Source organism: Chelonia mydas, chromosome 13, assembly GCF_015237465.2.
Source record: "Chelonia mydas isolate rCheMyd1 chromosome 13, rCheMyd1.pri.v2, whole genome shotgun sequence".
Classification (NCBI taxonomy): domain Eukaryota; kingdom Metazoa; phylum Chordata; order Testudines; family Cheloniidae; genus Chelonia; species Chelonia mydas.
In genome coordinates this window covers 8123545-8137452 of record NC_051253.2, presented here as the reverse complement: position 1 = coordinate 8137452, position 13908 = coordinate 8123545, and the positions used below count along the sequence as shown (strand labels likewise).

The window sequence follows — 13908 nt, the reverse complement described above, 5'->3', positions numbered from 1 at the left end:
TATGTATCAAAACAAATTTTATTTCACAGCTTCTCAATCCCACAATTTCATCAAAAGATATTAGACAAATTACAAACAAGAGACTTTAATTTAATTTACCAAGACACAAAACTATAACAGTTTACATAAAAATGTACAGGCTCCTATCAAGAGGATTTTTGTTGTGCTGAATCTAAGCATCACCATATTTACATGTGATACATAATTAAACCACACCCCCACATGTAAGAGACCAGCATTTCTCTTTAAAGGAAAAAACGTTTTGTTTTTGCATGAAAAAGTGCAACATCTCTCTTAGAATGTTATGTTGGGTCCCATTTTGGTTTAGACATTGATAATGTTGCAGTAATATTTTCTACCACACAGTGGCAGCTTTTCTATCACCAGATAAATATATCACAATAAGGCTTAACTGAATAGAACTCTAAGCCAATTTAGGGAAGAGAATGCTAACTCCTATAAAACATTACACACACACACACGTATGTACGTCACTGCCTTTGCCAAGAGGATCACTATTTCTGTACAGATAAGTCACAGAAAAAGGTACCCAACATACAAGTTGTAGATGGTTGGTTAAAATGACTATTTGGGATCAATAACCCATCTTCAGACTTGAAACAAGATTTCTATAGTGTTACAGAAGAGTTTCCTTCTATTTCTTATAGAAATTTACACAGTGAACACTGTATATAATAGACCATTCCCATGATACAATTTTGAGCCATAATATCTGGGACTTTAGCGCTCAGAGCTTTGGATGTGCACATGCAGAGGTTTAAAATGAGCACCTATTACAGTAAAGCCTTAAAACACGGCTCTGAAGAATACATGCTCTATCTTAGGAAGGTGTCATTTTACATTTTGCTGGTAGAATAAAACCAGCTTGCCCATTTACACACTGACGCAACAACCTGCATCCTTATTCAGGCACAGCTTCGATTCCAGTCTACAATGTCTGAGGAAGGATTGCAGGATTAGACTTTAATGTTTACATTTCAGTCAGAGCATCTTTTCTCTGTTACATATTAGTTTAAAGCAATTTAACTCCTATAATTAAAAACAGGAGCACAAGTTGTCTGGGAGCACTACATTTTTAGACATATTTACAGTAACATGACAAATGATATTACATTTTTTTTGGACAAATACCTGTGAGAAGTTTTACATTTACCACTTCCCCAAACACTTAAGTTCCATATTAAGTTTGTCCATACTTAGATAAAGAAAAGGTATTGCCTGATTTGGAGAAATCTGTAGCAGATAGTGGACCATTATTAATTGAGCGCACTGTGTTATTTCTTAAAAAAAAAAAAAAAAAAGCTAAGTTGGCAAACCACAAGTGTTCGTCTAATACTTTAGTAAAACAGAACGTATAAAACCGGCACTAATTATTCAGTATAGAACATTAGCAAATAACTGAATTTTCTAACCTCTCTTCTGGAAAATAAATTCAATTGGCAAGTTGGATGTTAGCTATCTTCCAATTTTAAAAGTTTGTAAAATTCTCCCAGATTAATAAATCATCATGCATGTTAAACTTTACAGAGAAGCAGCGTTATAAAATTCATGTCCTGCGCACTGACCAGAAGGTGCATATTTACTTGCACTAAAGTTGTTGTTAAATAGAAGCTACTAGGTTTAGGACTTGAGTGGTATTACTGCAGTTAGATGTATAAAATACCTTTCAAGTGCTGCTTAAGAGAAAGGCTCTACTAAGTTTGCTTCAATTTCACTGAAGTCAAACTGGCCATAGATAAAATGTAGTTGAATAGCAAGACGCCAGTTTTATGTTTGTTCTTATTTAGTGGCCACAACAAACACACAGGGAGTTGAAATTTACAGTACTCCATGTATCAGAGACCAGGTAGCCTTTTTACCTCAGGAAGAGGTCTAGTATCTAAGTTAGTCACAAACAAAGAAATTTTGTATTATTTTTGTCCCTTGCAAACACACACAAACACTTATTTGCATCATAATATTGCTTAGAAAAAAACCCAAGAGCGACTAACTGTATTACTAAAGGTACAACATGTTTCAGAACTGTTTAAACCAAATGTCTGGGCAACAGTGGAAGAAGTTGTTTAACCTTTGCATAAACATCAGAGTGCTGCTGAACATTAACCTCTAACTGAATGGCTGATCAAACGTGCAACAAATGCCAGTTTCATGAGGGCCATCACAGTGGCACAATGCTTGGAAGAACTGAGTAAAAAGTAGCAATTTAATAACTGGACATACTTTGTTTCATTGGCTTAGTTTGGAAGCGATAACAGTACTGGCTGAAACACTTGTGTACAAAGCAGAGAAAGATCACTCATGATAGACATGGTCATGTTTAAAAAGGTGCTTAGTTTCAGACTATAGTAAACAAATCAAAATTATAAATGATAATACGGTGATTCTCTCACATGTAAGTCAATTTCTTATCTCCAATTGAACAATGAACTACAAGCTGCTTTGCTGCAGCTAACGTGTTCATCAAGTGTGATATTTCACGATAGATTTCTGAACACAATCTTCCTTTCCTTTTTTAAAATAAAACCTTTATTCAGGTATTAATAGTTAAAGAAGTTGAACTAGAATAGTTTCAACTTGCTACCTACAGATCTATAGTACAAATCCCCTCTGTAATATTAGTGCAGATATACTGGAATTGTTTTCACTATATGCAAGGCAAATGCAGGTAAAGGATACATTGCTATTTAAATTCAGGATTCACTATTATGCAACATAAGTAACGTAAAAAGTACTGGTACCAGACCAGTCAGTTTTAGGCACATCTTTAAAAAAATAAAGTATGCATTTTATTAATGTAAAAATGCAAGAAAATTCTCAGATATTCTATTTGAAGTTTATGATTTTTTTGAATGGAAATGATGCTCCCTTTAGTTTCAAGGAAGAAAATAAAGGTTGAAACAATCTAAGAGAATAATAGTGTAGCATCCATTGTAGGGAAGAACTGACCATTTCCTAGTAAAACTGAAAAGGAAAATACAGAATAACCAGCAGCCACAAAGGCAGCTAGTTTGTGAATCATTTGTGCTTTAATGTCCAAAGGAAAATAAAGTTCAAGACAACCCTTTCTGTACCATCTCCTGATTCAGATTTGGTACCTGTATCATTAATGTACATCTTGACTGTTTAAAAATCATGCTGCAGTCTTCAAACTAACTGTAGGCATGATCTGATGCACACTGTGACATAGAAAAGGTCAGTGGCAAGTGTCAAATTCAGGAGCAAAGTGTTCAATAATGCTGTTAATCCCGAGAGCCACTGGTGAGCAGCTGGAATGTAGCTTTGGTTAGGCTTGCTGTGTGAGACGCCTATAATGAGGTAAAACTTGGTTTTCAGGAAGGTAGAGGACCAGCTCCAAAGCTACAAGCACGGTAAATTCAAATCCAATAAGATCTCGTCTGTTGAATCTGAATCTTTCTTCTAGTTTCTGCAATGGCATTTTTTGAGAGGGGAGTGGGGAGGGGGAAAAGAGAAGAGGAGAAAATCGGATCAGCAGTTATCCTCAGGATAGCACTAGATTGTCACAGATCATACCAGCATAAGAAAGAAAAGTAATCATGTTATGGTCTGAGCTGTACATACATACATACAGAATCAAATATGCAGCTGGCTTCCAAAACTAGAAACAGACCAATTTATGGGTTCAATTCTGGTAACTGGGAGCCAAATTACCCAGTTTATGCAAACACACAGGTTTTTGCATACTGAAAGGGACAAGTCCACAAGCTTTACAGGTGCTGTTTGGAGATCAAATAAAGACAAGCCATTCCACGCCCAAAACAGGCGCCTGATTTTAGGATGGGAGCCTAAATTTGGATACTCATTTTTGAAAAAGTCTTGGTCTTAGCTCTTAAAATACAAGACCGCAATCTTAATAAAAAGGCAGAGCTTATTTATGACAGTGTATGAAATAATTCAAACTATACTTACATCAAGAAGGTGTTTAACTTCATGTTTCCTGAGATCACTGCTGATCTTGGCTGCAAGAAGCACACAAGCACCAGCACACAGTTTGCGGTTCTGTTTGTTGAGCTTGCCTTGGAGAACAAGCTTCTCGAAGTAAACATACGCCATTGACACAGTAACTGGCTCTAGATTGCACTCTTCACTCAGGTTCCGCATCTCTCTCTTTAAGCTGTGTAGGGACAAAGTACCTTTATCACATGAAATGGTTTCTAAAAGACATTAGAAACTCTGCAGTGTGAAGGAATCAAGGATTGGTAAAGGGACTGGAGCCCTGAATTTATGAATCTGTTCATATCTAATCCAGACTAGTTCTCAACAATGCTGTTACCATCTGAAGGCTGTTTGGACAGTGGACAGGCCTGCACAATGCAGAAACGACCATGATTGCTGGCATTAACTGGCACTTTCAGAGGCCAAGGAGACTGAACCTCTCTGTCTCATGGAGATGGTCCCTCTATATCAGTTTTAAGGCAAATTAGCAGGGCAGCGTGGCAAGCTTGTGGTGCTATTGGTCATGCTGTATCTGTGAAAGATTTCTCTCTAAACATGCAAGAATAGGGAGTAGGAGCTATTGAGGAGAAGAGGGCAACAGGACTTCAGGGCAGGGTGTCTGCATGCAAATACAATACTAGATTTTTCAAATTTAACATCCTCATCTGTAGTTCACCACATCCAAGACACTGTATATTAAATAAAAACTGACGTAATATCTCTGATTGTAAAGAGCTGCAGTGGTTGTACTAAGAAAATTAAGTCCCTAAGAAAATATTCAGTGTGTAAATATAAGAATTAATAGCCAAACACGGAAACTGCCACCTTGACAGCTTCATGAAACAGATTAGGGCAAAGAAAATAAGAATTTAAGTCCCAATAAAAATCAGTTCCAAATTTTTTTAGTTAACTGAAAACTCTTAAAAGTTACTAAACTGATTTTCAGCAATTTTAAGTGGTGTCTGAATTTCCATAGGGCTCAATTCCGCCAACCCGCCATTCACAGGACTCCTATCGAAATTGATGCTAATGCACACTCCCACTGAAGTGAATAGGATTAAAGCGCATAAGGGTTTGCAGAGTCAGTGCCTAAGTTTGCTATTTACAGAAGACAGTCTTCCCACTGGGAAGTACAGCACTGTATCATCAAAACTACACCCCTATAAAGAGGGGCTACAGTACCCCTCCCTGAAGACAGAAGTTAATGTGTTCATAGAGTATTTCTAAAAATATCTGAAATTACATTTTGAATATCTGTATTTCTTATCACTATTTCACTAAAAGCTACTATAACAAATCACTAGTTCTCTTTAAAGATAATTGCCATATTGTGGCACAGAAAGGTAAAGTTGCCTAGATTTTTTCTTCGTTCTGCAGTTTTCTACAACAATCCAAGACAACAGGATAGTTTCTTGTTACTCAAATAGAAAAAGATAGCCATGTGGTCCCAGATGGAGGCACAGACTGCTTATAGAAAAGGTGGAGCACATTGTAGGCTCTGAAGTCCACTTATGTTTTGATCCATAGTTTGCAGAAGGATTGCTGAGTCAGTTGTAATTTGCTAACATTATATTAGTACTAAGTTAACAAGGAAGCAGTATTTGTCTGAAAATAACTACTTTTAGGTTGAATTATATGAGGACCATTCCCAGCATCTTAAGTATTCCTGTAACGGCTGCCATCCCACAGCCAGCTTAACTGGTAATAAGAGATCATCAGTATTTAATCATATACACTATTAATAGAATTAATACTTAATTCCATACAAATGTTAGAGGAAGCAGCTTGTACAAAAGGCTTAAAGGCCATTCACTCTCCCCTTTCTGTTCTCAAGTGCTTGTTTCTTACCTTCTAATTTTGCTCAGTGTTAGCTTGATGTGAGGAAACTTCTCTTTAAAAGTTTCATTCATGTCCTTTTTAAGGTCTGAGGGTTTCACATATTCTATTACTGTGGTCTGAAACAAAAGAGGCAAATTTTCTATAACATTTGTGGTTTCACATTCAACAATGCATTATAGGTGCCCTTCAAGCATACCCTTTGTTTGATACAAAGGCAAGACAGACACGTCTTTAATAATATTTTGCACTCCTATAGTGCACACCCAGTGCTTACACAATATTAAAAAAAACGCAGCAATTTGCAAGACAGAATTATCCCCATTTTACAGACTCAAACTGAAACTGGTAGGGTCAGCGACTTGCCATGTAGATCAGGCTCCCTTTCTAGTATAAGCTTCTCAGAGCCTGACATACAGGCTTCATTAGCTACCCAATGCTTTACCTTCAAGAAACAGAGGGCATTGTAGGGACACTCCTGTGAAGCTAGAACTCAACTGTCAGTGACACCGCTCATCATGAGAGCTTCCCTACTAAACTATCACAATAGAGTCATGCCAGTGACCAGTATGGAATGTTAGACACTGTTATAGATGCCTGTTACAGGCCAAAACGCCATCAATCTGCTATTAGTCTGTCCACCTCTTCAGAGCATTGTAAAGCTTGTGTATTTAAGAGCCAAGTATTATTTCATGGCCTATATAATGAGAGAGGAAAGAGTTCACTTCTTCCCCAAAGCATTCAGGGTCAATAAATATATGCGAGCAGGGCTATGTGGTCTCATGACAAAGAGGTGCCAGAGAATGAAGTTTGTGCAGGGTAAAGTAAGCCTTCTGGCCTTAAGAGTCGTAACCTGCTGTTACAAACATCAGCATTACATGTGATGCACATAAAGTTAGTGGAGCAGAGTAACTGCTAGACAACCAGTTGAAATAAGGCCATGTCAAGGGAAAGTTGTAGTAATCCCAATCTCACTGCGATGCTTTGAAAAAAAGAAAGGAGCCAAAGTGTGGCAAAATGAAGAAATCCTAATTCTAAGACGTGGAGTAGACCATAGCTCCCAAATGACCCAACTACTGTCTTGTTGCTTTGAGTCAGTTTCTCTTGAGGGAAGTGGCAGAGAATCCTACAGCTCCAGCGGACAGCGTTCCTGGGAACAGACATCAACAATCCTGAAATCAGTTCTCTCTTTTGTTGTTGGATCTACTCTTTGACCTTTATGCTGTTTCTCTCTATGTAACTAGCGTCCATTGTTTTGCAAGATTTCCATGCTCTAAGAGTGCCTTCTAATTTAATAAAATAGAGTTCACTCCTGGAACAAACGGTCAGGAAGACTAATTGCTTTAATGTGTTAAGCAAAGTAGCTGCGCGTAAACTAATCCCAGAGGCTCACAAAATTAACTTTTTGTAGCTGCCACTGATCAACGGTTATAGGTAACAGACAAAATGTTCTAAATGACTGATATCCAGTCATTTCCACACAGTTCTAATAGACAAGCTTTTGCTGCAACATCTTTAAAATGTGCCTTTGTCCATAATATTGTTTAGGAATAAATTAACTAATTTATGCACGACTGAACATACATTCCTTGCATATTCACTGCAATAGAGTCTATGCTTAACTGGGTCATCACCATCCAATCTCAAACAGAAGTTTAATCTTCCTGAGGACAGAATATCCTTAGTGCTCTCTGGTAATCTATTACTAATGTAGTGTTTGGCACTGCTCTCTAACTCAGTAGTGCTCAAGTTCAATGCACAACTATGCCTATTTATAGCTTTCCCAATAAGTACTCAAACAGGGCATATTTTATCCAAGGTAGTTCTTTACTGACACTGAGCATCTATGCGCTGAGTACGTATGCATGGAGAGCCAGACAGCTGCTCAGTTAAAATATACCAATTTCTTACCATGTAAGATGCAAAGATGAGGACACGCTTGTGTTTCCCACAGGGCCACTGAGGATCATCCAGGAGATTTGGATTATACTCGGACGACTCACCAACTTCGTTTACTGGAAGAATGGGAGAAGTAAATACAAAATGAGTTGTAAGATAAACAAAAAAATTAGCTTTAAAGAAAGATTCCTGATGCATCTCTAAGATTAGAGGCAATCTGCAAATGGGAGGAGAAAATTCATTTAACTATACTACTCAATGCCCCAAATTCTTGGGTCTGCAAACTCAAAAGCTGCACGTCACCTACTCATGCTCCAGGAGACACTACAGTACATAATATTCTGACCACAAAGACAGTACTTGTAAGGCGGTGACAACAGGAAACAGAAGGCAAGTGCTTTTTTTTTTTTAAATAGGTTTGCAATTTTTTTTTTTGCTGCTTAAAAGTAATGCATTGTATGTGGCATACAGCTGTGAAAAAGCATGTAAGATCTACCATGAACCAAGAACTCATCCATAGTGCAGACTGAAAAGGAGGATGAGGCACTCACACGTTGTTTATAAACATTACGATACCCCATGATCTGAATCGAAAAATACTCAGTCCATAGATATTACAAGGGTTCTAGTGAGAAGAATGAGGAGTGAGAAGACAACCTTATCTCCAACTGTCCAAGTCAAAGATTTCAATGGGATCAGGATCTCTTTTTGCACCTCCCATATTCTGGCTTTAACCAGGGACCTGGCATTTAGCGCAGTCTTGGAGCTGCTTTTTGTTGTGCTGTCTTGTAACAACCTCTTAGTGGCTATTACACCAGATGAGCATAGCTGGAGTGCACAATACTCTGGCCACACCCTTTCCTTCCTACTTATGCTAGGGCAGGGGCGTGGTAGAAACAGAAGAGAAAAAGAACTCTGCACTATCTAGGAACATGTTACACCAGGATTATTCTGCAAAGGCCACTTCCAGAGTGGCATAAAGGGGCTGGAGCACAAGAAAGAATCTGGCCCCATCTCTACATTTAGAAAGAAGGTGAGCAGTTGTGTGGGGTAGAGGAGTCAGCTGGATGTTTTCACCATTAGTCCTTACACTGCTGAGTTAAAAGGATGTAGTTATTTTTGCCTACTGGCATTCTGCTGCACCTGGTGTTCTATTGTCATGCCACTTATGCTCCACTGAAGTCAGCAGACTGTCCGAGAACACCTCAGGTACATTAGCAGCACAGCAGGTTCCTTCTACCTGGAACATTCAAGCAGCAGAGGTAAAGGCCTGAAAGAAAGTTCCTTTTATAAAAAATGTTATTTATGGGTGTTGCGTAAGGATGCCAGAAATGGCACAGCATTGGAGATTCTAGTTTAGTGGCGGGTGGAGTAAAGTGGTTACATATGTTGGCCAGAGATACAAAAGTCTATTTTATGTTCTCCCATTAGAATATTGCTTTCACGTGTGATTATAATCTGAAAAATGACTAAAAATGATATCCATATCATTCCATATTTATATCTTTCCATGGTTCCAAATGTGCTCTTTTAGCAAGCAGAAAGATGAACACTTCAATAGCCAGTCATGCAGCCTTAAATCTGGATCTGAAAGTTCAGCTGAGTTCTTGCCAGCTCATGCATTACCACACGATAAAAGATTCCGCACTTTTAATCTCTGATGCATGAGCCAAAACAGAACCCAACTCACTTTCAGAAAGATGTATTGACTCTACAGTATGAACAAGAAGAACACATTTGTTTTGTAAAGCATGTACAGGTAGCAGAGCTGTTGAATTAGCTGTGTCACATTTACACAATTGCCTTTTTACCACTGAAGCACTGTAAGGTATATTGGTTTCTGGTTTGAACAGCAAGAGCTGGTGAGTTGGGGTGTTTGTTTAATTGCTGAGAAAGGGACACTGGAAACATCTTCTGCAAGTAAGATGTCACTTAAATATCAGCGTTGAATAATTTAAATGCTGCTACTTTAGGGAATCTGATACTCCGGTAATTTGTTTCTCTATTTTGAGCAAAACTGACTAGATCTCTTATTCTGTAAGTGTGCAGAAGTTTATTCCCCTCCCTACCTCCGGCACGACCAAAACTTGCACATGTCAAAACTGCAACAGCACCTCCTCACAGATGGCAGAGACAAAATGAACTTGTTTATACTCTTAAAAAATAAAATCTTTTGGGCAGTCAGTTGGACACATGAAGTCTATGGTATTTAGTCTGAATTTAAGAAAATCACTTATCAGTGTTCCTTTAGGTTAGGCCTTGTCACAATACTGGAAGGGCAGGGAGAGTTCTCTCTTACATTTCCATGTGTTCCAAGTGTTCAAGTAATTCTTCAAAAGAGTTGGGGGGCGGAGGGGGGGGGAAGAAACCTATCTTTTACAAAGCCTAGTGTTGTCTCTCCTGATAGGAAATGTAACTAAACTGATTACTCAGAAACAGGTAATAAAAGAGCAATTCCAAAGATCAGTGCTGTTCTGTTGTGCAGCCCTTTATCTCCCCTGAGCTTTTCTCTCCTTTGTGCTTAGCTATCTCTAGTCTACTCATTTGATCCTTTCACTAGTCTTTGGCCACAGCTTTAGGGAATGGCCTCCTGAAGAATTCTCAACTTTATCAAATCCTTCCTAAAAGTACTTTTTGCTGACAGCCTTCAGTTCCTACTGTAATAGAGCCTTGTTCCAGGCACATGTATTCCTGCCATTTTATAGCATCTTACAAGGAAAAAGGGTATTGCAGTTCCCCTTGCATGCAAGCAGTGCAAAGCCATATGGAGTTTTTACCTATTTCTGTTCCTGATGGTATTGTTTTAGCTGTTACAGTTTTATGTCTTGACCCCATAAGACTCCGTGAAGCACCGAATCGACATGGAGGAACAGCACCATGATTATCAATTTTGCGGCCAACAAGGGCATTGGTTGGATACAAGAACTTTGCATAGGACACAACCTAAATAAAGACAACATGTGTTAGTAATTATAGGAGGGGCTGTGAATTACCTCTATATTTAGGCTAACACTTTCCATTCTAAAAAAAAAATGCTTGCAACTGTTTTTGAGTAGCTTCCATTGTTTGCAGCAGGCCTTGGGAAATTCAACAGGGAGAAAGCCAGGGGCCAGAAAAGTGTTATTTCTTTGTCCCATTAAATTTCATTTAGGTTTGGCACAAATATAAACTGTTGAGGAGTCACTATGTCTCTTCCAACACTTGCACTGTCAGCTGAATTTTGGCAGCATGCCAAATAACTGAACATGAATATTCTAATCTGAGGCTGGGCCCATATCTGCACCAAAGCAGCAGCATCAGTACACTGCTCTGGGAACCCCAGGAGAAGACATCATCTCTGTCACTGGGGAGAATGAACTGCACAGGGGCCTCCCCACCAGTCTCACCAGACCCAGCATGACGCTTGTGGCCCATCAGTGCCACACGGGGAAGGTAGCTCTTCTCCACCTCCCGGGACACCTCTCATGAAAGGATCTCAAAGTGCTTTATACACAATAATTAAAACTTCAGCACCTCTGGTGGGATGGACAAGTAAGGCAGGTCACTTAATGTCTACGCCTCATGGTCATATAGTGACAGAGCAGGGAACAACACTTTGAGACCCACCAATCCTCAATTCTCTATTCCACCCGCAGCTCCATTCATTAGCATGGTGGGCTCTACAACAAACAAAATATTTCCTTACCTTGCCATCAGCTCCAAGCTCCACTCCTTCCAATCCAAGAACCATCTCTGCAGAGACTGAAACACCACCAGAAGGATGTCGCTGTTTCTGCCCTTCCATTTTTAGATCACTGTAAATGAAGACGGATACTGAAGTGTACTACAAGAAACTGCATTACAAGTCTAATTTCCTCTACAGTAAACACTAGACATGCCATAGCACCGACATTACCACCACCGGAAAAAATTCCACTCTGTCTTCCCATTCCCCCTTTCACGCAAGCATTAATTTTTAAATACCCTACTCAAAATGTAAGAGATTCACTTAACTAGAGAACAATCTAAAAGGACAGAAACTGGTTATTTTTAATTCAACTCAGTTGCTTACTATTACTATCATTTAAACTGAACCATATGTCATCTTTCTTCACAAGTGTACAACCCATACTGCACTAACAAATGTACAAGTTTTGGGTAGCAAACCCAAGCAGCAAATATGTTTTACATTACTAATTCCCCTCCACTATCAGCTTACTTTTCAGTTGCAGTTTACTGACTTGAGCCCACATTCATAAAGAACACACTGACCGTAAATAGAGATTTCTAGCAGAACTCTACTTTAATAACAATATTCTACATTGCCACCTACTACTACAGTCTTAAAAAAAAGTTACTGTATTTTGGTCAAACCATCATCGTCTGACAAAGAAAAGCTGAAAGAAGTGGTACGCTAGTAGCCAGCTATAGAATCCAACTCTTTCAAGTGACCTTGCTGCTTTCCCATCAAGTGAGAGAAACGTTTCCCATTGCCTATTTTTGTAGAAAGTATGTTTGCATACAATACAATTTCCACCACTAAACATCCGTTTCCTTCTTCCATAAGTTATGCACAGGACACAAGTGACAACACAATTGTTTTAGCAAAAGGTGGATTAAAAGTAAATACAATACTTTCTGTAGACTGTGTATGTCAAATGTCCACAGAGCTAACTCAAAGTTCACAAGAGATTCCTACATGGATTTTCCTCTAGTTCTCATCACTTATTATTCCTCATGTGAGTATTTGCAACTGTATTGTGTACATTTGAACACATTATTACATTTCCAAAATACATTGCATATAGTTTGCCATAAATGGATAGTTTTCAGTTCTTGGCAGTAGGCAAAGTAACAGTGGCATTCAGCATTTAACGTTATTTTCAGGGCTTAATATCTTTTTTTTAAAAAAGAGCATCTTGAAGTATTAATTTTTATGGCTGAGTTACAAATCCCTGAAAACGAGTCAGGAAAGATAGCAGCTGCCTTTACCTCTAGTGGTACATCAGCTCTAAGGGCAAAATAATGAACAGTATGACCAAAATATTTAAAAAAAAAAAAAAAAAAAAGCTAATAGAGCACTGAGCACTACCGCAAACCTTCGAAGAGAACCAACTGCAAACAGTGCAATAAGGCAGGCCAGGAGACCAACCCAATGGAGTTATCCAGTTTCTCTTATCAGGACTGGCAAGTTTCCATTTCCTTTAACTTAATAAAGGACTGAAACTTCCCAACTCAAGTTGTTGCTTTTGGTGATAGCTGGCCAAGGTGGTAGCAAATGCTCTTATCACATTATATAAAGGAAAAAACCATTTAAAAAAAAAACAAAAAAAACACGACCCACTGAAAGCCCAAACAAAAGCACAACTGGTGACAAATACCTAGTGCACTCCATCTTTCCCGATTTTTTTTTTTGGCCAAGAAAAGTAAACTCAAGACTCCTGGCTTCAATCTTTTACTATTACTATTAGAGTGGCAGCAAAAGGAGGAAGGAGAGGTAGTTTGACTTTTTGTTTTGAATAAAAAGATTCAAATATTGTGTAAAACCCCTAAAAGTCTAGCATAACTGGTTACCTTGAAAAAAAAAGTTTCTGTCCTAACACCACCACCACCCTTATTCATAATGTCAGGTTTTTGCGACAAGCAAGATGTCTTAGGCCTTGATATTGCAAACATTTAGGCACTTGCTAACCCTGCACACGAGTAGTCTCATCACAGAATGGTTTCACATACATGAAGTTAAGCATGTGCATAAGTGTCTCCAGGAACAGGGCCCCATTTCCCTTTTAAATCCCAAAGCATATACCTCATAAGAACATAACAAGAACATAAGAATGGCCATACTGGGTCACACCAATGGTCCATCTAGCCCAGTATCCTGTCTTCAAACAGAGCCTGGTGACATGCTTCAGAGGGAATTAACAGAACAGGGCAATTTATTTTTTATCCTGTCATCCAGTCCCAGCTTCCAGCAGTCAGAAGTCTAGGAACACCCATAGTACAGGGTTGCATTCCTGACCATCTTGGCTAATAGCCATTGATGGATCTTTTCTCTATGAACTTATCTAATTATTTTTTGAACCCAGCTATACTTCTGGCCTTCACAACATTCCCTGGCAATGAATTCCACAGGTTGACTGTGTGTTCTGTGAAGAAATATTTCCTTCTGTTTGTTTTAAACCTGCTGCCTATTAATTTCATTGTGTGACCCTTGTTCAG

The 13908-nt window shown here is 38.6% G+C and overlaps 1 protein-coding gene across 2 annotated transcripts in view; it reads right to left on the bottom strand.

The window, feature by feature from the left end:
• The window catches only part of CABLES2 (Cdk5 and Abl enzyme substrate 2), a 43896-nt gene continuing 29988 nt past the window's right edge, over nt 1–13908 (bottom strand). For both annotated transcript variants that reach the window (XM_037915547.2, XM_037915548.2), the window contains 6 exons: nt 11396–11504; nt 10488–10653; nt 7723–7826; nt 5824–5930; nt 3949–4153; nt 1–3445 (listed from right to left, as the gene is read on the bottom strand). In XM_037915547.2, coding sequence (XP_037771475.1) covers nt 3305–3445; nt 3949–4153; nt 5824–5930; nt 7723–7826; nt 10488–10653; nt 11396–11504 — 832 coding nt within the window. In that variant the 3' untranslated portion in view covers nt 1–3304. The remainder of the gene's footprint in view (nt 3446–3948; nt 4154–5823; nt 5931–7722; nt 7827–10487; nt 10654–11395; nt 11505–13908) is intronic.